General features: G+C 41.2%; 1 protein-coding gene across 1 annotated transcript in view; it reads right to left on the reverse strand.

Moving 5' to 3' along the window:
* fs(1)M3 (female sterile (1) M3) overlaps window positions 1-26,264 on the reverse strand; it is a 233,366-nt gene that overhangs the window by 156,117 nt on the left and 50,985 nt on the right. The window contains exons 12-17 of the mRNA XM_076192535.1: window positions 23,747-23,878; window positions 22,823-22,957; window positions 22,037-22,193; window positions 18,945-19,165; window positions 11,029-11,221; window positions 8,939-9,157 (exon numbers count right to left, since the gene is read on the reverse strand). Coding sequence (XP_076048650.1) covers window positions 8,939-9,157; window positions 11,029-11,221; window positions 18,945-19,165; window positions 22,037-22,193; window positions 22,823-22,957; window positions 23,747-23,878 — 1,057 coding nt within the window. The remainder of the gene's footprint in view (window positions 1-8,938; window positions 9,158-11,028; window positions 11,222-18,944; window positions 19,166-22,036; window positions 22,194-22,822; window positions 22,958-23,746; window positions 23,879-26,264) is intronic.

Here is a 26,264-nt window from a genome sequence, read left to right on the forward strand (position 1 = left end):
ATGATGAATTCGTCTAACCTAACCTGTGTTTAACAAATCATTACCTGCAAATTAAATGTCATACGGCTCATCCTCATTATCGTCATCGTGAGAGACGTTGGCGGGCTTTTCAACCACTCTCAGCTTGCAGGGTATACAAACTTGTTGCAGCTTGAAGGAATGCATACATCTCCACTCCATAACATTCCTTTAAGAAAATGTACCTGGCAAGGTACTGCTGGAAGTACCGAGGCCGTCAATTGCCAGACGACAAGATGGCGTCCCGATCCTATGCTACCGACTTCGTTCATTAGCATATTTGCTTGTAGCAAGGTATTTTTTATTTTCATTTCCGCCCACAAAATTGCATATTAAGTTGATACATTTTAAAATAACAAAATTAATAATTAATTTTCTATAGCTATATTGCGCCCATGGTCGAAACTAAAATAAATACCATAAGTTATATTAAGAAGTCTATCAATCGTAGTGCAGATATTCGGGAGCCAATTAAAACAATGGACCCAGCTTGGAATCTCAGGGAAGTCTGCCAATGGTAATGAATATATTCAGGGGAGTTGATACATTTTAATTTACAAAATTAATAATTAATTTTCTATTGCTATATTGCGCCCATGGTCGAAACTAAAAAAAAAAAATACCATAAGTTATATTAAGAAGTCTACAAATCGTAGTGCAGATATTCGGGAGCCAATTAAAACAATGGACCTAGCTTGGAATCTCGGGGAACTCTGCCAATGGTAATGAATATATTCAGGGGAGTTGATACATTTTAATTTACAAAATTGATAATTAATTTTCTATTGCTATATTGCGCCCATGGTCGAAACTAATAAAAATACCATAAGTTATGTTAAGAAGTCTACCAATCGAAGTGCAGATATTCGGGAGCCAATTAAAACAATGGACCCAGCTTGGAATCTCAGGGAAGTCTGCCAATGGTAATGAATATATTCAGGGGAGTTGATACATTTTAATTTACAAAATTAATAATTAATTTTCTATTGCTATATTGCGCCCATGGTCGAAACTAAAAAAAAAAATACCATAAGTTATATTAAGAAGTCTACAAATCGTAGTGCAGATATTCGGGAGCCAATTAAAACAATGGACCTAGCTTGGAATCTCAGGGAACTCTGCCAATGGTAATGAATATATTCAGGGGAGTTGATACATTTTAATTTACAAAATTGATAATTAATTTTCTATTGCTATATTGCGCCCATGGTCGAAACTAATAAAAATACCATAAGTTATGTTAAGAAGTCTACCAATCGAAGTGCAGATATTCGGGAGCCAATTAAAACAATGGACCCAGCTTGGAATCTCAGTGAAGTCTGCCAATGGTAATGCATATATTCTGGGGCCAATCAAATCAAGAGGCCCAGCCTATGAGGTATTCCGGTATATAAGGGGCAAAATCTCGTTCTTAACCATATCTTTTCGGTGCCCTACAACTACTGACGGAGAAATCAAGACCAAGAACCATGCCAGCTGCAAAGAGACACGCCTATCGAGCAGAGTTTAAGCTGAAAGCTATCGAATTTGCAGAGAAGAACGGTAACAGAGCCGCAGGCCGGGAATTTGGCATTAATGAATCCATGGTCAGCAAATGGAGGAGCCAGCACGACGCACTGAGGCAAGTCAAGAAGTCGCAGAAGTCGTTCAGGGGGCACAAGTCAAGATAGCCAGAACTGGAAGACAAAGTTCAGCAATGGGTACTAGAACAACGGGAACATGGCAGGGGCATCTCCACCGTTGCTATACGTTTGAAAGCGCAAACTGTTGCGAAAGATATGGACATCGCAGATTTCCAAGGCGGTCCATCCTGGTGCTTCAGGTTCATGCGGCGAAAACACCTAGCAATTCGAGCCCGTACTACCCTCTGCCAGAGACTACCCTCTGACTGGGAAGAAAAGGTCGCTGCTTTCCGCACGTTCACCAAAGAGAAGATAACCGAACATAATATAAAACACGAGCATGTTGTCAACATGGACGAGGTCCCTCTTACCTTCGACATACCCATGACAAGAACAGTTGACGAGGAAGGAACCAAATACGTACCAATTCATACCACTGGCAATGAGAAGACGAGCTTTACTATCGTACTGTCATGCACGGCTGATGGTAAGAAGCTGCCCCCCATGCTGATTTTTAAAAGAAACACCATGCCAAAAGAAAAGTTTACACCAGGAGTTGTCTTAAAAGTAAATCCAAAGGAGTGGATGGATGAACAGAAGATGGGGGAATGGCTCAGGCAATGCTACGTTAAACGACCTGGCGGTTTCTTCCACTCCTCACATTCGCTGCTGGTTTACGATTCGATGAAGGCTCACCTCACTGAAGATTTGAAATCTCAAGTCAAGAAAACCAACAGCACCCTTGCTATCATTCCTGGTGGGCTTACCAAGAAACTTCAGCCACTGGACATTAGCGTCAACAAGCCGTTCAAAGTCCACTTACGAGCTGCATGGGAGAACTGGATGATGGACGGAGAGCACACCTTTACGAAAACGGGAAGACAACGTCGAGCTACCTACTCGCAAGTTGCACAGTGGGTATGCGATGCATGGAAATCCATCAAGGAACACACCATCATCAACGGATTCGTAAAGGCTGGCATTATCGACAGGCCTTCGGACTTTGAGAGCGATGAAGAGGAACTAGAAATGGAAACTGATGCCACTGCAGTGTTGGATCCCGCCATCGCCCAGCTCTTCAATTCCGATACAGAAGACGAAGACTTCAATGGATTTACTAGCGAGGATTTAGAGGAACGGTAAATGTACCTGAGACAGCTTTGCATCATGTACTGATTACGGATTTTTATTTTTATGTATAATACATACATACATACATGTACCAAGGCTTTTTCCCCCTTACAAGGGGGGTAGCCAAAAAGAAAAAGGCATAAAATCATTCCCACCCATTCCATCCCTGAATACACTCCACACCCCTCCACCCTCCCTTATATCTTAGCACCTCCTGAATGACGGGTCATCCCTGCACCTTGTCTACTGCCCTGGGTCAGAGGCAGTGTCGCAAGACACAGCACATCCACAGCAAGGCCACTTCATTAAATCGGCGACCCCCCCTCTCCGTCCCCCCATTGCATAAAATGAGAGGACGGGGAGAAATCCCTTCGGGCTGCGTCAAATTTTGCTCACACATACTACCTCACCCCCCATCCACCCGCCCATTCCACCTCATGCAATCACAACATCATCCATATACAACCATTCTCCATTCACCCGTCTTCTGTCCTCTCCCGTCCTTCCTCAACAGACATTCCTCTTTCCCAAAGCCCCCTTCACCCCATCCATCCACTTCATCCTAGGACGTTCCCTCATGTTCACTCCCTCCACATCTGCCTTCCACACCTTTTACTAGTCTTTCTTCACTCATTCTTTCCATGTGTCCAAACCATCCTAATATTCTTTCATCAACCCTATCTCCCAGCTCCTTTTCCACCCCTGTTCTCCTCGTTACCACCTCATTTCTCACTATCTAGCCTAGTAACCCCCATCATACTTCTCAGACACCTCATCTCAAACAAATTCAAACTCCTTCTCTTCTTCTCTTATGTTCCATGTTTCTGCTCCATACAGTGCTGTTGGCACAATCACTCCTTCATACAGTCTCCTCTTAGCATCCATTCCCAAATGTCTATTCCTCATTACACTAATCCACCATTCCTCATTACACTAATCCACCATTCCTCATTACACTCTTTAATCCACCAAGGCATTTACTCGCTTCTCTCAATCTACATTCTACCTCCACTTTCACTCCACCTTTCCCTGCCACATTTGCACCCAAGTATCTAAAACTATCCACTTCCTCCAGTTGCTCCCCCTTAATGCTCACTTCCAGTCTACTGCCACTTTCACCCCTTGTACATCTCATCACCTTACTTTTACCCACATTTATCTTTAGCTTTCTTCTATCACATACTCTCCCAAACTCTGCCACCAACTTCCTCAATCCCTCCTCCGATCCTGCCACAAGCACAGTGTCGTCCGCAAACAACAGCTGGCTCACCTCCCACTTTTCTCCATTTTCCTTAACCATCTCCAATCCCTGACCCACTACCCTTGCATTTACCTCTCGCACCACCCCATCCATGTACAAGTTGAACAGCCAGGGCGACATAACACATCCTTGACGAAGTCCCACCTTTACCTCAAACCACTCACACTCTCCATTTCCAATCCTGACATAAGTTCTACTATTCTCATAAAAACTCTTGACAGCTCCTAGAAGCTATCCTCCTATCCTGTATATCTGCATAACCTCCCACAGTGCCTTCCTGTCTACCCTATCATAAGACTTTTCCAGATCCATAAAAGCCCAAAAAACATCCTTCCCCTTTACTATAGCTTTCTCACATATCTGTCTTACCACAAAGATCTGATCTACACAACCTCTACCTGTCCTAAATCCACACTGTTCCTCACCAATTACTCCTTCTGTTCCTCTCCTAATCCTCTCAATCAAGATCCTCCCATAAGCCTTCCCAACTACACAACTACACTCAACAAGCTAATCCCTCTGAAACTACTACATTCACACTTGTCCCCTTTTCCCTTGTAAAGAGGAACTATACAGGCACTCCTCCAGTCCTCCGGCACTCTACCCTCTCTCCAACAAACATTAAATAACCAGTCCACCATCACTGTACCTCCCTTTTTCAGACATTCCGCATGGCATCCATCCAGACCAGGTGCCTTACCTGCTTTCATCATCTTAACAACTGCCTTCACCTCATCCTTCCTTATTTCTCCTCCATTTATGTATAATACAATGTAATATACCGGTACCTCAATATTTACAATACATGTTTGTTTCAACCTGTTTGAATTTGTTTTTGACCTGTATTACTTCAGTTCATATCAATATGATATGCGTTCACATACATTTGTTATTCTTTCTTAACTTGGAGGAATTATATTGACATTCCTCCAAGTTCTTTGCAAATAACTGCATCATAGTCATAGTAAGCACTTTGGATATATATATATATATACACATATATATACACATATATATACACATATATATACACATATATATATATATATATATATATATAAATAAAAGTACAGCAGAAAGTGGCAATACCACACCATGGAGAGCAGAGGGATCATCACTACTGAAACAAACATAAGATGGTTACTGTAATCTATTATTGGAAGATACGATATCATCACTCTATTGCCATCCCCAAAGACGAAACGAAACGACCCATGATGAATCGCAAACGACGACGACAACGGATGCTGTGCATCATACTTGTCATACATGCTGTAAACATGGTAAACCGTATGAGATGCATGATGCAGTCAGGGTGGATGGGGGGACATGATGGATGAAAAGTTTCAAGAAAGGCTATGCGATACTAAAAAGTGCTAAATAATTGTCGGGATAGCCTAAAATCTAGAGTAATTTATTGTGCCGTTCGGTCATGCCAGCCAGACAGCTCCGTCGTCCGTGGCCTGCCTCGTGTGGACGCGGGATCGATCAACCTCGTGTCGTCGGTCGTCATGCATGATTATCCGATGACGAGACCAGGTGCGCCTTATGTAAGGACGGGGAATAGCAAATTACAGGTGCGCCTTATGGTCCGAAAAATACGGTAATCTACTACCCCAGGTTTCTTGCAGAAAAACCACAACCTCCAGGTATATTTTGTGTTGGTACAGTCCTAATGATGGATGATGTCCTGAGCACTGTCTTGCCAGTGTGATCTTTGGTGTGGAAGGACTTAAAAGGCAATGAAGGATGCAAGATCAAAATGAGATTCACGAAAGGTTGGAAGACCTCACTCCCTTTCATTTCTATCTACAGTGGCCGCGAAAAGTTTGGGCGCAAAATTGTAGGTGCCCCAACTTTCCCCTAAACTCAAAACATGCAAAAAATACAACTTTCCACCCAAACTTTTCGCTATTTTTCAATGCTAGCGTTTGTACCCGTATTTAGCCGAGACAATACACACTATTTGGCAACTCTGTTTAGGCACACTCGATGTCACATGGAGTCAGATTCTAAACATCTCTCACGGAGAGTAGTCTTTTTTTTGCGGTGGTCTCTGTTTTTGTGCCTTGATATCTCCGTAATGGGAAGTGGTAAAGAGCTGGAAAGAGACACAGTTGTTACAATCATAACCCTCTATAAGGAGGGTTATAAGTGTAAAGATATTGCTACTCGTGTGGGAATTGGAGTGCGTCAAGTGCAAAAGTGGACCAAGAAATTTCGAGACGAAGGAAGTGACATCATTCGTACTCCAAAGCATCGCTCTGGTCGGCCAAGGAAGATATCAAATCGTACTTCTACGGTTCTAACTGCCTCCTACGGTTATTAAGAGGCAGTTAGAACCGTAGAAGTATGATTTGATATCTTCCTTGGCCGACCAGAGCAATGCTTTGGAGTACGAATGATGTCACTTCCTTCGTCTCGAAATTTCTTGGTCCACTTTTGCACTTGACGCACTCCAATTCCCACACGAGTAGCAATATCTTTACACTTATAACCCTCCTTATAGAGGGTTATGATTGTAACAACTGTGTCTCTTTCCAGCTCTTTACCACTTCCCATTACGGAGATATCAAGGCACAAAAACAGAGACCACCGCAAAAAAAAAGACTACTCTCCGTGAGAGATGTTTAGAATCTGACTCCATGTGACATCGAGTGTGCCTAAACAGAGTTGCCAAATAGTGTGTATTGTCTCGGCTAAATACGGGTACAAACGCTAGCATTGAAAAATAGCGAAAAGTTTGGGTGGAAAGTTGTATTTTTCGCATGTTTTGAGTTTAGGGGAAAGTTGGGGCGCCTATAATTTTGCGCCCAAACTTTTCGCGGCTACTGTATATGCCAAGGGTGGCTTCCCTTACAAGATAGGTAGCCAAGTCAAAATGCATGTACCTACTCCCACCCATTCCAATCCCATTCACCACCCTTTTCTCCCTTTCATCTTAGCTCCTTGCAGATGAAAGGTCATCCCTGTAACCCGCCCAGTGCCCTGGGTCAGAAGCAATGCAGCAGGGCAGTATATCCATAGCAAGGACATCTCAATCACCAACACATCCTCTCCATCCCCTCGTGTAGAAAATAAAAAGGGGGGAGAAACCCCATTGGGCTGCATCAAAACATCATTCAGATTGTGAATCACTACAGGAAGACCTAAATAAGGTTTGGAACTGGAGTCGGAAATAGGAACTGGACTTAAATATTAAGAAGTGTAGCATAATGGAGTTTGGAAAAAGTAAAAAGAATATCAGGACTATAAAATTGGAACTAAGGAGGTAAAGAAAGTGGGATCTGAAAAAGATTTGGGAGTAATCATCTCAAATGACTTGTACTATGATATACAAATAAACAAAATTGTCAGAGAATCCTATAACTTGCTAAGATCAATAAAAGTTGCATTTACATATTTGGATGAAGTTGTTAGAAAAAATATTGATCACACTGACCAGGCATAGACTAGAATATGCGGCAACATCGTGGTCACCCAATACCAAAATGAATATAAAGACAGTAGAAAATCCTGATAGCCACAAAAATGGCTCCTGCACTTTCAAACTTATCATATGAAGAAAGAATGGCTAAATTGGAGTTACCGACACTGGAGCAAAGAAGAGAGAGAACCTACTGACCATCTATAGAATCATGAAGGGCACAGAAATACTCAATAGAGAGGACTTGTTAAACTGGGACATGAGAAACCCAAGAAGACATGGAAAAAAACTCAAAAAACAGTTATAGAAGAGATCTGAAGAAGAACAGTTTTCCACAGTGGTGGACACTTGGAATAAACTGGACAAAAAAAATAGTGTGTGCAAAAACCATTCATGAATTTAAGAGCAAACTAGACACTGCGAGATACAAAGGTGGGACACCATGAGCATAGCTCCCATTCTAGTAAAATACTAGGTAAATACATAACCACTCTCTAACCCTATCTCCCACCCACTCCCTTCCTCACATCACTATCATATGAACAAAGATTAGAGAAATTACAGTTGTCAACACTAGAACAGAAGGAAAGGCAATTTGTTGACCATTTTCAGAATTATGAAAGATGAAAGTTCTCAATAGAGACAACTTATTAAAGTGGGACAGAAGAGAAACAAGAGGACACGAAAAGAAACTAAAGACAGTTACAGAAGAGACCTGGAAAAAAAAAAAAAAATTAGCTTTGCACAGAGTGATCGATGTCAGGAACAAACTGAACAGAGAAACAGTGAATGCCAGAACTATACATGATTTTAAGAACAAACTGGATGTCGAGAGGTACGAAAACGGGTCACTACGAGCATAGCTCTCATCCCATAAAATACAACTAAATAAATACACAGCCATTCTTCACTCACTTGTATCTCGTGCCTTCTTCCATCCATATTCAACAGACATTCCCCCCTTGCTCAAAGCCCCTTTCACCCCAGTCATCCATCTTATCCTCTGTTGTCCTCTAAAGTTCACTCCATCCACCTCTGCCTTCCCACCTCTTTCATTAATCTTTCTTCATTCTTCACTTCACTCCCATTCAAACTAGGGTAATTTAACCTGTTTGTGATGCATTTAGCACAGGAAAGGTGTGAAGCAATTAATGTTGCCAGACAAGGAACAAGACCAATATGTATCCATAGAAATATAATGCATCTGTTGCCTTATTTTCATAATTGCACACCTGTAACACAGGTTTGCTTATGTGATGGTGAGAAATTACAATCATTTATTTTTAAGTTATGATAATTGTTGGCTATTCAAATCACATATACATGATTTTTATTTCACATTTCCTTTGTACATGTATTTCCCCCCAACTTCTGATCTAGTTTACTACAATTAAGTAAATACCACATGCAGATACCTGTAAAAAATTATACCAATACAAATGTTAATTTATTTAGATTATGGTTACAAGAAGTACCTACCAGTGACATGTGTATTCAGTCCATCCAGAGCAACTTCATGAAGTGATATATTATTCAACATATCAACTTTTAAATCTCGCATTATATGAACTTGGTCAGCAACAAATGAGGAAGCGATGAAACTACTTGATTCCAAAACAATTTCATGCCATCGAACACCATTTATGGTTTCCGTTGAGCAATTCTCTGCAACCACTTGCGTCTCAAAAACAACTGGGCCTGAGAAGAGGTAGTACACATTACACGTACATCAACCAGCAAATTTTGCATTATAAATCAATCCATTACTTCAAATCTCTTCTAGGGGAACCACAACTCTCAGGTAACCAGCAATAGCCATGGATTGGTGTACAAGTCATTCAAGAAAACAATATTGAGTAGTCTGGATGAGACTTCAGTGGGGCAGTTTAAGACATGTTCAAATTCCGTATTTAATAGTTCAATCTTGGGTAGTTTTATGTCCAGGCCTATTCTGTGTTGGAGTTCTTTTAGTATTGGATGTGAAATGATTGCATTTGTACTAATTTGATTCTTGCTTTTCCTAGGAGGGATTTTTCTGTGGGGCTAATATCTGGAGGGGTTTGATAGAATAGGTAGTTTTGTGATCAGTCCTCTACCTGACTCGATACCACCCCCACCCCCTGACTTCACTTCTTTCCAAAAGATCATTCTAATTCAAAGTTTTTAGAAAACTCCAACCCCCATTTAACACCTGTAATCACCTCTGCCTCCCTCACCTTTTCTTTTGATTCTCTTGTACTTCTTATACGCTTCCTTATATCTAGATTGGAATATGCGTCAGTAGTCCAGTCTACACAGAGTTAAAGATATAAGCAAAATTGAGAGAATACAAGGGGCAGCAACCAAACTAGTCCACAAGGGTCAGGAGCTTAATTACTTTGATATACATGTACCAACATATTTAAATTACCAATTTGTATATTTACCTATTTGTAGTATTCAGTTAAAGGAGCAACACTGATCCCATATGTTCTCTATCTTACCTAGCTTCAAATTCATGTACATTTCTAACTCAATCTATATCCTTGATTTCCAATTATTTTACTTAGATTTGAATTCTGGTATTGTTCAAGCTTGGGCTATATCACTTCCCAAGTTATTTCAAGTATTTATGCATCTATATGGAAAACTTTCATTGAATTCTCATAGGTAGCATCAGCTACTAGATGTACACAATTCAATGATGCATCACAATACTTGCTTCATAAAGTATAAAGCTACAGCTGTATTACTTGTTCTCTTTCACTCTTAATATTAATAACCACAAAACATGATCGTGCTAGTTCATGGAATATGGGGGTTGCTCAACTACAACCACAAAATAATAAAGATGTCGATACCTGTATCCTTGTATACTCTCTCACATCTTGTGACACCCATGTAGGACTCATCATATGGAAGGGATTAATCACATTTCTGACAATGCAATCTGTCCCCTTTAGTGACCTGAACACTAATATCACTTCTCTCTTTTTGATCTTTCCTCGTATGGATTATCTGCCTGGCTGGGGACCCGTTTGGTTGCTGCCCTTTGTACTCTTAATCTTGCTTATATCCTTCACTCCATGTGGGAACCATACTACCAATGTATTTTCCAGGTTTCTACGAGTTTTAATAATCTCTTCACCCATATAGTGAAATGCGATGGATGAAGAGATGATGAAAAAGCTCATTGTTTTGAAAGTTCATTACCAGTTCGAGTTATTTTTCCTTTTAACCTTTATTGGGAAGTGGCCTGAGGGGAGTTTACATCTGGTTTCCCATCTTGTTTATACAGTATATGGTTTCTCATGTTTGGAGAGAGGATGATCACATTATTATATCTTGGGAGTTGCTTATGTTTATGCTGTCTGGAGTGGTTGCTTCAGTTTACCATGTTTGAGGCTTTCTAGTACTGCATTTCATCTTTAATCTGCCTTTTTTTTTGTTTAGCCAAACAGGATACGATGTGTTCATGTCATCTGCCTATATATGGCATATTAAGGGGTTGAGGTAGTTATAGTTGTAGTTCTGGGGGGGGGGGGGAGACTTTGAGAGCATTATAAAAACTAAATACAAAATAAACTAACCTTTTATGATGTTCAGACCTTTAGTTTTGACAGCATTGTAGTACAAGGTAGATAAGTTGTAAAAATTCAAACTTAACACATGGAAGTTTCTATTGGCTTTGAGGGTCCCAAGGAAAATTAGACTGCCTTCTAGATACATAGGTACTTCCAAGTCTGTCCTAATAACTTCATCTGCCATAATCTCAAAGTTCATCTGAAATTTAAACGAAGATGTTCTGAGAGAGAGAGAGAGAGAGAGAGAGAGAGAGAGAGAGAGGAGAGAGAGAGAGAGAGAGAGAGAGAGAGAGAGAGAGAGAGAGAGAGAGAGAGAGAGAGAGAGAGAGAGAGAGAGAGAGAGAGAGAGAGAGAGAGAGAGAGTGGAGAGAGAGAGAGAGAGAGAGAGAGAGAGAGAGAGAGAGAGAGGAGAGAGAGAGGAGAGAGAGAGAGAGAGAGAGAGAGAGAGAGAGAGAGAGAGAGAGAGAGAGAGAGAGAGAGAGAGAGAGAGGAGAGAGAGAGAGAGAGGAGAGAGAGAGGAGAGAGAGAGAGAGAGAGAGAGAGAGAGAGAGAGAGAGAGAGAGAGAGAGAGAGAGAGAGAGAGAGAGAGAGAGAGAGAGAGAGAGAGAGAGAGAGAGAGAGAGAGAGAGAGAGAGAGAGAGAGAGAGAGAGAGAGAGAGAGAGAGAGAGAGAGAGAGAGAGAGAGAGAGAGAGAGAGAGAGAGAGAGAGAGAGAGAGAGAGAGAGAGAGAGAGAGAGAGAGAGAGAGAGAGAGAGAGAGAGAGAGAGAGAGAGAGAGAGAGAGAGAGAGAGAGAGAGAGAGAGAGAGAGAGAGAGAGAGAGAGAGAGAGAGAGAGAGAGAGAGAGAGAGAGAGAGAGAGAGAGAGAGAGAGAGAGAGAGAGAGAGAGAGAGAGAGAGAGAGAGAGAGAGAGAGAGAGAGAGAGAGAGAGACAGAGAGAGAGAGAGACAGAGAGAGAGAGAGAGAGAGAGAGAGAGAGACAGAGAGAGACAGACAGAGAGAGAGAGACAGACAGAGAGAGAGACAGACAGATAGAGACAGACAGACAGACAGACAGAGAGAGAGACAGAGACAGACAGACAGACAGAGACAGACAGAGACAGAGACAGAGACAGACAGACAGACAGAGAGACAGACCGAGAGAGAGAATAAAAAAAAAAAACCTCTTATTTGAGAGAGATGACCTGGAACTAGATGTGCACAAGGCTGGAAGGATGACAAATGTAAACAAACAATACATGTTAATTGTGAGAAGGTTTACATTCTTGAAAATGTGGTAAAACCCCTACAGTATAGCTACCACAAATTCACAACTCTCATGCTTTTATTTTTGCCAAATACAGGTTTCATGGTTTACAAACCAATAGGCCTGTACTCAATCCCCCATTAGTATCTGGTAGACCACTCTTTGTTGTCAGTCACCATCTGGAGCCATTTTGGCATAAAATCAGTCTTGAAGTATCTGCCTTCCAAATAATTTTCCACGTCCTCTATTCTAACAGGCTTAGCAACTGAAGATATATTCATGGAACCTGTTTTATTTCATCAGGCACTTTTGAAAGTTCCCCGTGACATACATACATATACCAAACGCTTTTTTCCCCCCCTTACACGGGGGGGGGGTGGGTTAGCCAAAAAGAAAAAGAAATAGAAATTGCTCCCACCCATTTCATTTCCCATATATTCCACTCCCTTCCACCCTCCTCCCTCCCTCCTATCTTGGCACCTCCTGGATGATGGGTCATCCCTGCATCCTGTCCACTGCCCTGAGTCAGAAGCAGTGTCGCAAGACACAGCACATCTACAGCAAGGCTGCTTCATAAATTCAGCGACCACCCCCTCTCCGTCCCCTCATGTAGGAAAGAAGATGGGGAGAAATCCCTTCGGGCTGCGTCAATTTTTTTTCTCATACATACTTCCTCACCCCACATCCCCCACCCACTCCCCCTCATGCATCACAGCCTCATCTATACAAAACCTTTCTCCATTCACCCCTAACTTCTGTCCTCTCCTGTCCTTCCTCTACAGACATTCCTCTCTTTTGTAAAGCCCCTTTCACCCCATCCATCCATCTCATCCTAGGACGCCCCCTCATATTCACTCCTTCCACCTCCGCCTTCCACACTTCTTTTACTAATCTTTCTTCACTCATTCTTTCCATGTATCCAAACCATCTTAATACTCTTTCATCAACCCTATCTCCCAACTCCCTTTCCACCCCTGTTCTCCTCCTCACCTCCTCATTTCTCACACTATCCAGCCTAGTAACCCCTATCATACTTCTCAGACATTTCATCTCAAACACATTCAAACTCCTCCTCTCTTCCTCTCATGTTCCATATTTCTGCCCCGTACATTGCTGTTGGCACAATCACTCCTTCATATAACCTCCTTTTAGCATCCATTCCCAGATGTCTATTTCTCATTACACTTTTTAATCCACCAAGGCATGTACTCGCTTCTTGCAACCTACATTCTACCTTCACCCCCACTCCTCCCCTTCCAGTCACATTCGCACCCAAGTATCTGAAACTATCCACTTCCTCTGGTTTCTCACCCTTAACTCGTCCTGTTCGCAATTAGGTCTCAAAAGACCCCTTTTAAGACCGAATATCTGGCCATCCTGGTCAATCTTACCGATTTTGCCTAAACTTGCTTAAATGCCTTATACTACCCACCCGCAGGTCCCCATAAAATAGTAAGGTCCAACTCACCTTGGTTTGGCCACAATAATCCTTCGAATTTGTAAATGTGGCGGTCACCAACAATCGCGGTGGAGGGGAGGAGAGGGAGGAGAGGGAGGAGAGGGAGGAGAGGGAGGAGAGGGAGGAGAGGGAGGACGGGGCATGGGGGATGTGTTTTTGGCGTCGGGTATGAGAGTTCATTTAGTATTATAAGTTATTGGCACTGTATTATGATTATGACAGTGGAAACACTATGGAAACACTTTGTATGGCTTATAAATACTTCAATCTTATACAATAATGCAGGACAGTAGGAAACACCATAATATTGGATATACGCACGTACCCATCACTTACGCACAATACTAAAACTATGCTTATCGGTCTTTCCTAAACTTATTATTATTATTATTGTAGCGAAAGAGCATGAATGAATGTTGCATAGTGTGCCTGGATGGTTTTTATGGACGTGACGTGACTTGTAACGTGCGAGTGATGCGCGAGTCGGAGCTAATGTGTTTCCAGGAAAACTTGTACGTTTCCGCTTATAATCAGGGTGCTAATTATTCAATTGAAAATCTGATAATATTGTGAGAATCCTCATAAAATTCTTCTAATATAAATGCATTTACCTTTGAATGTTGACTCACAAAGTTGTGAGTTATTGACTGAAAGAGAAGGCAAGTTGAAATTTTCTTTGTAGTCAATTTATTCGGCGTTCAAAACTCGATATATTGTTGTTTTTCATGATTTTTTTTTGTTTGTTATGTCACTACAACTAATAACGAAGCCAGTGATATAATATCCATAAGGATGAGTGCAGTCTTTGGTAGTAAAAAATTATGGATAATGAAAACACTGGAGCGGAAACAATTGAGCTTAGCCAATTACTAATTTCGATAAAGCCTGACCAATGACACCTTGTTTATCTGCAATTACAACCTTTTGCTGCTAATTTATATTAGTCATGGCAACAAAAATGGAGAGAGTGGACGTTGCCTCCAAGGTGAGAAGAGGGAAACTCGCCTTCTCCCAGACATGGAACTGGAGTTCCATTTCTCTGCAAGTATTTACTTTACCTAGTTGAAAATAAGCAATACATTATGCTGTATATATAACTTTTTTTTTTTTTTTTTTATGATTCTAATGTTTTATTCTTTTTTATAGCTTGGGAATACCGTTGCAAGTATAAACTTTCAACAAGCTATGTGTAGGGATTCCACCCCACCACTCCCAGACATACTTGGTCAATGGGGGGCAGGCAGGAGAAGCTGTACCTCCACACACCCCCACCCCACCACCCCCAATAATTTAGTATAAAAAAAAAAAGGAAAAAAAAAAACATGTTTTATTTACATTTCACATTCATCATGAAAACATGAGAGATAGTGTGTGTGTGTACGTGTGCGTGTGTGCGGATATGATTAGACAGCACTTTTAACACTTTTATGGGAGCGCGATAGGGTGCATAATGTACCCTTCGAAAGCGAGGCTCACATTGACTGTGCTTGCCTGAGCAGTAGGCTACAGAGCCAGGGGGGGGGGGGGGGGGGGGGTTAGGTCTACAACACTACCAATTTTCACAGGGATATCAATTACAGCGCATTTGTGGTATGTCCGTGAACATCGTGTCACTCCAGTGGCTTATCGGTCTTCCCCGGTAAAGCCACTCCGGTGGCTTATTGGACTTTACAGGTTAATGCTCACTTCCAGCCTACTGTCCCTCTCTCCCCTTGTACATCTCATCACCTTACTTTTGCCCACATTTATCTTCAGCTTCCTTCTTTCACACACCTCCTCAAACTCTGTCACTAACTTCCTCAATCCCTCCTCTGATCCTGCTATAAGCGCAGTGTCGTCAGCAAACAACAGCTGGCTCACCTCCCACTTTTCTCCATTTTCTTTAATCATCTCCAACCCCTGACCCACTACACTTGCATTCACCTCTCTCACCACCCCATCCATGTAAAGATTGAACAGCCAGGCGACATAACACACCTCTGACGAAGTCCCACCTTTACCTCAAACCATTCCTCCCCATCCTGTGGTGGGGAGGAAAATACTTCCACCAAGTCTTCCCACTTGAATCTTAAGTGGTGACAAAAACAGGATGGGGATTAGGACTAGGCATCCTTTTCCCTGTAACCTCACAGAGGACATTCCTAAAAAACAAAAATAATAATACATACATACATATACCAAGGCTTTTTCCCCCTTACAAGGGGGGTAGCCAAAAAGAAAAAGGCACAAATCACTCAAAAAAAAAAAAAAATAATAATAATAATAATAATAATAATAATAAATAAATAAATAAAAAAAATAAAATAAATAAAGGCATAAGATGGTCTAGGAGTTTTCCAACCAGTACCCTAAGGTTTGGGTCTTTATATGTGCACAGATGTGGTACAGACAAGAGTAAAAGGGAAGAAATAGGCAGTATGTTTGCAAGAAGAAAGATGGATGCGTTGGCTTTGGGTGAAACCAAGTTGAAAGGGAGGGGCTAGTGCGAGTTTGGGAGTGTAGTTGGGAGGTTCTCAGAAGTGAAGAGAGGGCAAGGGAAAGAAGGGGTGGCTATACTAGTAAGCAAAGAGATAGGTAAATTTGTAGTGGAGTGGAAGGAGGTTTCTTCAAGGTTAATGTGGATGAAGGTGAAACTGGGAAGGGAGATGTGGGTTTTTATAAGTGTATATGGGCCTTGTAGTGAGAAGAGTGTAGAAGGGAGGCCTTCTGAACAGATTTAAACGAGTGCATACAAGAATTAGGAAGAAACATCAATGTAGTGGTATTGAGAGACCTTAATGCTAGGGTAGGAAATGAACCAATAGATGCAGTGGTTAGGAAGTCTGGAGTTCCAGGAAAGAATAGTAGTGTCGAGTTGATGGTGGACATGTGTCTAGAGTTGATGATAGTAAATACAGTGTTTAGGAAGAAAGTCGAGGACAAGTACCCATGGGAGAGGATGGTGGATAGAAGGGTGGTAGCACTAATGGACTAAGTAGTAATAAATAGGAATATAGTTGGAAGAGTTAAGGTTGTACATGTTCTAGGGAGAGAGAGAGTGGGGGAGATATCATAATTTTCTGGAAGGTAAGTGAGTGGAGGAGATGGAGAAAGAGGAAAAGGACATAAGGTAGGGAGGTGCTTAGAGTGAACTATTTAAATGATATAGAAAAGGAGTACAAGAAGCTGAGAAAGGAGTGGGAGGGAGTGAAAGATAGAGTACAACTAGGAGTGGAGGAGGAATGGGGAAAGTTCAAGGAGGGAGTCGCAAGGTGTGCAAAGATGGTGTGGGGAACAAGAGGGATGGGAGGAAACAGGAAGGGTTGTGAGTGGTGGGATGAGGAAGCAAAGAAGGTTGTAGAAGAGAAGAAGTAAGTTTTCAGATTGGTTACAAAATAGTATAAGGGAATTTTATGAGAAATACAAAGAAAAGAGAAGCAAAGCATAAGATAAAAGAGGCAAAGAGGAGAGCAGATGTGAAATGGTGTGAAAATTTTGAAAGTAATAAAAAGTTGTTTTGGAAAGAAAGAGAGGAAGGAGGCAAATCAAGTAGAAAAGAAAAGGTAAAAGGTGCAGATGGAGAGATGATAATGGAAGAGAAGGCAGTAAGAGGAAGATGGGCAGAGTATTTTGAGGAGTTGCTAAATGTGAAGGAGGATAGGGAGGGAAAGGTAGTTGCAGTGGGAAACGCTAAGAAAATGACTGATGAGTGGAGAAAATGGAGAAACAAGTTAAGATGAAGGCAGTTACGATGATGAGGGCATGTAAGGCACCTGGGTTGGATGGATGTCATGCAGAATGTCAAAAAAGGAGGTACAATGACGGTGGACTGGCTGGCGAGTTTATTAATGTTTGTTTATGAGATAGTAAAGTACCAGAGGACTGGAGGAGTGCCTGTATAGTGCTGCTTTACAAGGGAAAAGGGGACAAGTGTGAGTAGTAGTTTCAGAGGGATCAGCTTAAGTGTAGTTGGGAAGGCTTGTGGGAGGGTCATGATTGAGAGGATTAGGAGAGGAACAGAGGGAGTAATTGGTGAGGAACAGTGTGGGTTTAGGACAGGTAGGGGTTGCATGGATCAGATTTTTGTGGTAAGAATGCTATAGGAAAAGGTACGTTTTTGGGTTTTTATGGATTTGGATAAGGCTTATGATAGGGTAGATAGGAAGGCACTGTAGGAGGTATTGCAGATATATGGGATAGGAGTTAAGATTTTAGGAGCTGTCAAGAGTTTTTATGAGAGTTGTAGACCATGTGTCAGGATTAGAAATGGAGAGTGGTTTGAAGTAAAGATGGGACTTTGTCAGGGATGTATTATGTCGCCTGGCTGTTCAATTTATACATGGATGAGGTGGTGAGAGGTCAATGCAAGGGTAGTGGGTCAGAGATTGGAGATGGTTAAAGAAAATGGAGAAAAGTGGGAGATAAGCCAGCTGTTGTTTGCAGATGACACTGCACTTTTAGCAGGATTAGAGGAGGGATTGAGGAATTTAGCGAGTTTGGGAAGGTGTGCGGAAGAAGGAAGTTGAAGATAAATGTGGGTAAAAGTAAGGCGATGAGATGTACAAGAGGGAAAAAGTGACAGCAGACTGAAAGCGAGTATTAAGGGAGAGACTGGAGGAAGTGAATAGTTTTAGATACTTGGGTGCGAATGTGGTGGGAAAGGGAGGAGTTGAGGTGGAGGTAGAATGTAGATTGTATAGACCATTAATACCTTAACCTCCCCACTACACTTCCAAACTCAAAATCACACTTACCTTTCAACTTAGGTTCACTTAATGCTAACACATCCATCTTCCTCCTCAAACATATTGCTTATCTCTTCCCTTTTACTCTCATCTGTACCACACCCATGAACATTAAAAGACCCAACTTAGGGTTCTGGTTGGAAAACTCCCTCCAGACCCTCTCATGCTTTGATTTTTCATTGGAACCAGCCCATTTTAGCTGCCTTTCATGACCAAAATGGAAAAACTTGGGTGGTGGTATTCTCTCTTCCCCCTACCACAGAGGAAAGGTGAAAATGAAAATATATAGAGGAAGTGGTACAGGACAGTATAAAAAGGGCAGGTGGGGACAGCCTAAAGGAAGGACAGTCATAGTACAAAAGAGTAGGATCATTTCTCAGTAGATATTTCCTGAAACACAGAAAATGACCTTTTGCTCTGATCCACACGAGTGCCCCAATAGTCCCTAAACTATCAAAGAATATAATAATGCATACAAACAACCAATTTACATACATTATTAAAGTTGTCCAGTGTTGTATTTTCAACAACAGTCAGGTTATTCAATATCTTATTATCCATGAAGACTGGATCTGAGTGAGAAGTGACAACTAGATCCGTTTGGATGTCATTTATTATCAATTGGCTGCTATTAAGGCCCATTATATCACCAGCTGATACGTTACTGAAGTAATGAAGACCGTGTAGGAAGAGATCCACATCATCATGTACAAAATCTGTAAAAGAAAATGTAAAATACATTACCATATATCCCAGTGTTCAAGACTACCATGCTTAAGACCACCCCCTAGTTCAAGGTAAAATATGGGTTATAGGCCAATCCTCAGGGGAAAGAAGATTAAGAAGGATGGATATAAGAGGGTCTGGAATGCAGTAGTGTGCTGTCTTTCAATCTGTTAAAAGCAGTGAGCAACATTATGGATATGCTTCTGGAGGCTGTTGCCTGGTGGTTGTGGAGGAAGAACCCTTTAGTATATAGACAAATAGGCTATGCAAACCCTTAGAAATTCCACACATCTTAAATTATTTTCTTTATCAACATCATTTGATACATTTATGAGAGCTGCAAAACATATCTAAACTTGGAGCACACATGGTGCCACCCTTTGTGAACAATTCCTCTCCACTAATCATTCATTCCACTGTTTCCACTCTTGTAATGTTTACACTATTAATGGCAGATTTTGAAGGTTTCCAACCCAAAAAGCAAGTACAGGTAAACGTCGACTTACGATGGCCGCGACTTACGATTGTTCGACTTTACGATGACGACGACGATATGATAATTTAACCCCTTCCATACGGTGCCGCACACGTAAGCGTCATGAGGAGCAAGTGGATTCGAGATATCGGCGTCTTGATTATATTTATTGTAGTCGCCCCTGTGTTTTTACATTCTCTCAAATGATTCATTCTCTGTGGTTTTCAAAATTCGCGGGTGAAAGAGAGAACGATCGATATAAGCGGTGACTATATTTTATGATGCGAGTATTATTACGTCACGTCGTACGGCTGGCATTGGCTGCTGCCCGCGAGATTTAAGTTCCGTACTGAAAATACATATTATAGTGTTTGAATATGGTAAAATGGATAAAAATAATTAAATAAACTACTGTACATGTTTAATAGGCTATATTCAGTATCTCTGGTGGTTAATATACAGGTAGGCTAGGTACAGTGACCACGGAACAGAGTGGGGATCGACTTACGATGAGATCGTCTTACGATGGCTCTATCGAAACCTAATGCCATCGTAAGTCGACGTTTACCTGTACATTGAAAAACTTGATCTGGAGCAAAAACTTGAACAAAAAAAGAAAACTCATCTGGCTCAGCAGAAATAAAATGAAACTGACAAGAAAAAAAAATCTTCATTACCATTGAGGAAAGAGGATAGGCCAACAACAAACGACATAGTAACATTAATGAGATCATTGAGCAACACTGCCATAAAAGTCAGAAAGCATCAACTCCAAAATCCAGAATTTGCACAGGAAGAAAGCAATTTTGAAAGGTGTAGTAGAAAAATGCAAAGATGAACCAAAACCATATTACAGGTTCAGAAATGGTAAATTGAGACAGGGAAGAAATCATCAAGTTAATAGTAGATGGTGAGGTCTTTAAAGAGGCCTCAACTCAGGCAGAAATAATGAATGAATATTTCCAATTTATCTTCACAAAAGAGCACAACTTTGGAGAAAAGCAAAGGGAGGCATTCACCATCATGCTCAATCACATTTGGTCACACTAACTTACCTGGCCATTTCCACTTTTATTGCCTCCACAATACTCTTACCATTTCCAATTCTTTGACTATCACCCTTCCATTAACTTTCATACCACAGTGAAACAGAGAAACAGTGAATGCCAGAACTATACACGAGTTCAAGAATAAACTGGATGTGGAGAGATACGAAAACAGGCCACAACGAGCATAGCTCCCGTCCCGTAAAATACAACTAGGTAAATACATACAAATGCAAGAGCTATGGTAACATTCTTTGCAGAGCCCCACCTTCACTTCAAACAAGTCATTTTCATCACTCCCAAACTAACAAGCTCTACTGTAAAGAGCATTTGACTACCCTTAACCCCTTCCATACAATGACACCTACATATGCATCATGAGGCGCAAGTGGGTTTATGAGGATGTTGGCACTGGCATCTTTATTCTACTTATTTTATAGTTTTAGCCGAGTGACCCCATATTCTGTGAACTGGCTTGATTTCCTGATATTCAGAGCAAGAGAACAAGTAATACAGCTTTAACTTTATAATGCGAGTACTGTGATGCATCAACGAATTATTATCATACATCAAGCTGCTGATGCTGCCTACCAGAATTTTACTCATAACGAAGAGGTTAACAGCTTTCCCACTATTCCATATATCTACATCCTACAATGCTTTCCTGTCTATGCTGTCAAACCTTCTCTAAATCTATAAATGCCTAAAAAACTCCCATCATACCTTCATGTCAACCCTATAATAAACCTTCCCCAGATCCATGAAAGCCCAAAAAACCTTAGCTTTTGCCCAAAACTTTACATAACCTTACTAAAATCCGATCCATGCATCCTCTACTTTTCCTAAACCAACACATTTTCAAATAAATTATTCCCCATTCCTCTCCTGATCCTTGCAATTAACCCTTTCCCATGCCTTTCCAACTACTTTCACACAGATCCCTCTAAAACAATATTCATACTTTTCCTTTGTAATGTGGCACTATACAAGTACTTCCCATCCTCTGGCACTTTCCTCTCCCTTTGGTACACACCTCACTAACCAATTCACTATGACAGATTTGTCACTCCACATGACACCCATCCAACTTCTTAGGAAAACAGTGCAGAGTAGCCCAAGATAATAAATTCCAGGATAGGAGGAGTGCACAATGAAGTCACCCCCCTGTGACAATTACCCTACACCAATACCAGTCAAGTTTCTTTACAAAAGATTTATGTGAGGGCCTCGGGACTATTGTAAGGCACTTTGGGGCAGTTTTCCTATTGGTGATACTTGAATTGTTAACTGTATTTCAATCAGGATATATTGCATCTTGAACAATGTCTATGTATTTTTACCTTGAAGTGCAATGCCACCAAGCTTGACATCCCGTCCAACTTCAGATACAAGAGAACTAGCTTCAAGTTTATAAAAGTTTATTGGAGTGTCCACTCTCTGTTTCACATCTTCAAGGAGCACCACTTCCTCCACATATGCCAGTGGGATGCCATTCATCTAACAGTCAAAAGAAAACCATTATGCACAACATAAGATAGACTTACTTGGTTATTGTTCATACATTTTCAAAATATACATATACCAAAAGCTTTTGCCTCCCCTTACAAGGGGGGTAGCCAAAATACAGGCATAAAAACTACTCCCACCCATTCCCAACATACTCCATTCCCATCCACCCCCCCTCCCTCCCTCTTATCTTTGTTTCTCATGGATGGTCATTCCTGCATCTCGCCCACTGCCCTGGGTCAGAAGCAGTGTTGCAAGACTCAGCACATTCATAGCAAGGCCGCTTCATTAAATCTGCAACCCTCCCTCTCCCCATCCTTTCATGTACAAAGAATACAGGGAGAAATCCCTTCAGGCTACATCAATTTATTTCTAACATACTCCCTCACCCTCATCCCCCACCCATTCCCCCTTATGCATCACAGCATCATCCATACACAACCATTCTCTATTCAGCCCTTCTGTCCTCTCCCATCCTTCAACAAACATTCCCCTCTTTCCCAATGCCCCTTTTTACCCCATCTATTTTATCCTTGATCGCCCCCTCATGTTCACTCCTTCCACAAGATACCAATAAAACCATCAAAAGTTGTGTGCTGGGTATAATGTTTGTAACTTACATGGTTAATATGCATCATGTTCACCTTTGCCCTACTGACAACCACTGTACTCATACCAAGAGGAGTTTCAAAGTTTTGGTTTACATTATCTAGCAGTAATATCTTTGCCTGTTGCTGCAAATCATCTACTTCAGTCTGCAGAAAAAAAAAAAATACATGTTACCTTGCAATATTTTTCTATTATTTCAATAAGTATAATCCCTTCAGTGTTTAATTTTCACATTTATTAAAGAATGCAATCCAGCATGAAACAGATTTAAATAACCACACTAACTCCATCCAGGGTAAATTTAGTGAATGTAGACTTCGTATAAATGTCTATAAAATATCCCAAATAGTGATGAGTGTTCAAGATTTAAAGATATGAAAGTCTTTAAGACTTTAGTTACTTGGCAGCCCTTTTCTTTTTACCCTGGTTACCAATCAGTTACATTAAAGCATCCAATACCCAGAAATGTGTAAAAAGGCTTAAGTGAATGCATAATAACAGCAAAAGTGAAAATTTGGACTGGAGTGATAGTGGGGTAACAGTTATGACATCTGTGACACACTTATTGTATATAAATTATATGACTGGAACACAGTTATGCCAACTTGTTTGCAGATGCAATGACCATGAAAGAGGTGAAGAATGAAGAGGATTGCAAACTGCTACATTAAGACCCTTATACACCTAGGAGGTCTCTCAATCCATCAATCACCAACTGCCAACTGTGCAAATGTTTGGGCCCAGGACATAAACCCACTTTGAAAATTGGCCTAGGAGGACATAAAAGCAACAGTTCCCAAAGTGGGTTTATATCCTGGGCCCAAACTTTTTCAAAAGTGGTGTTTGGAAAGTGTTGGATTAAGAGACCTAGGAGTACTAGTTCCTGCTGCTCTCACACTCCTTACATATGCACACATTTGGTTTAGTCTACTTACCATTATAAGCTGAACATTATCTGCCAACTTGGAGAGGTAAGTGTCCATTTCTGTCCTAGCCATAGTTACATTTTTCAAATTAGCTGTATTCTTCACCTCCAAGCTCTGAATATACAGAGGTTCTTCCCATACCTATAACGAAAATGCCCATCATCCTAAAAATTCAAAACTATGTAAACTTTTGCCTCTAGCTTCACAATGGGAAACCCACAGCCCCACAATGGCTGGCAACAGTCCATTCACAGATCTCACTGGAAAGAAACTCTGGACTGTTGTATTAACATGGGGCTGTTTCAGTGTCATTGGTTGATAGAGGTAGGGGATGGGGAAGCAGTCACTGGTTGCCAGCTCCCCATGTGTGAAAAGTAGAAATAAAGTTGAAGTTGATATGGAGATCTTGGGCCAGTCCTAAGATCAAGTGTCAGCGCCCCCCTCTGGACTCCACCTCCTAATGGAGTCAAGGGAGTCTAGGTTTTGAAAATTGAACTCACTGTTCATCTTGCAGGACCACTACATGCAGGTACCTGCCATTGGTCTCTTCAGGATAGCTGATAAAAGGTAATTATACTTTATATATAAATATACATGACATAGTCCAATGGGAGGTTTCTGTTTATCCTCAATTTTCCAATGAATGATGCAAAGGTAAGGGGTTGGGGGGGGGCTGTCACTATATGATTAACCCCTTCCATACGGTGCCGCACACGTAGGCGTCATGGGGAGCGAGTGTATTCGCGAGGCTGCCATATCGGCGTCTTGATTATATTTATTGTAGTCGCCCCTCCATAATGACATTCTTTCTAATTCTTTTGTAATCGCATTTTCTATGGTTATCAAAATTCACGGGTGAAGAGAGAACGATCGATATAAGCGGTGACTATATTTTATGATGCGAGTATTATTACGACACGTCGTACGGCTGGCATTGGCTGCTGCCACCGAGATCCAAGTCCATGACGCCTACGTGTGCGGCACCGTATGGAAGGGGTTAAGTAGCAAGAGTAAACTATCTCCAGTTTTCAGGGTTTCCTATGATAGCACTCATTGCACTGCTTTTGACATGAGCAGTATGTCAGGAAACCAGGATAACTTCATCCACAAGGTGCTTCAATGGGAAGGCAAATGTAGACAAAGTAGGCAAGCACAGACCATGCCCATCCTGCACCCATTAAAACTTGTTTATCACTCTTGCCATCTTATCACCTCATGAAGAATCATTGTCACTAAACTCCCAAGTCCAAGACAAGTAAGGTTCCACAGGAGAACCCAACATCAGGAGCTGGTTTATCCCTACTTAACATGTCAATTTCTTGTTACTAAAGGTGTCAATTTCTAGGGCCCTGTTCAATTAGTGACTGCACTCTGTAGGGCCCACCTCATTACTATGGTAGCACCCCCCCTCCCCATCATCCACCATAATTTATAGATCAGACAAAAACATCCCTCCAGGCTAAATTACTCCATGTATTCAATATTCATCCATTCATCTAATATCCTTTTAACTCTATCCAACTCAAAATATGACTACTGTATTTTCTGGCGTATAGTGCGCGACTTTTTTCTGTTGGAAGGGCCTAAAACTGGGGGCAGCGCGTTATCCGGTGGTGCGCATTATCTACGGCCTACGATAAAAATTCTGCGGCTGTGTGTGTAATTTTTTTCACAACAACATGACGATGTTGGCCGTCACAAAGTCGGGAGGCACACTTCTCCGTGACGTTCCGTGAGAAGAAGAACAGCCATGGTGACATGAAAGAATATGCCAGCATGGGCTACTGTATATAAATATTTGGTATAGGTATCTATCGAATCTTATTTTTCATGTTTAAATAGGCCTAAACACCATGAAACATGATCAATATTCATGATATTTGCCCATGTTCACAGCATCCTAGTTTGAATTTTTATGTTGGCTTTGTTGTTTCACTTTAGGTATGGTACAAATTCCGTTGCAGCCATTCATAAACTCGTGTCAAACACCTGACTACAACACCCTCTTTCGGGAGTTATATTAACTAAACGTCACCTCGATGAGAGACTGTCCTATTTCACCACTGTCATTGCAGGTTCAAAGCTAAAATGAATCTGTCTGTAGTTTGTTTCAGTATTAAATAAAAAATAGTAAAGACGAATTATTTCCTCAAGATATGAAATGAACATTTTCTGTAAAAATCCCGAAATTTTTCTGTATATTTTACTTTCAATAAACTTTTTTTAGATCATATTTCCTACAAACTATTTAAGCTACAAAGTAATAAGGGACCAACGCACAACATGAGTCATATACTGGTACATGTAGTTCCGACTTTTTCTTAGTTGTGTCCCGATCGATGCCTAAACAGACACTTAATTTAGTGACAAATCAACAGATTTCCCAGCGGTGGCTCCAGCCAATGAAAAATACTTCTCCATGTAACCTCGTTCACATGATATAAATACCAAGGTAAAACTGCGTTATAGACAAATGCGATCAGGTATGCGCGTTATACGTCGGTGCGCGCTATCTGTGTACTGCGAT

The sequence above is a fragment of the Oratosquilla oratoria genome, chromosome 11 (genome assembly GCF_046742065.1).
Source record: "Oratosquilla oratoria isolate Oo_2021 chromosome 11, ASM4674206v1, whole genome shotgun sequence".
In the NCBI taxonomy this organism is placed as follows: Eukaryota; Metazoa; Arthropoda; class Malacostraca; order Stomatopoda; family Squillidae; genus Oratosquilla; species Oratosquilla oratoria.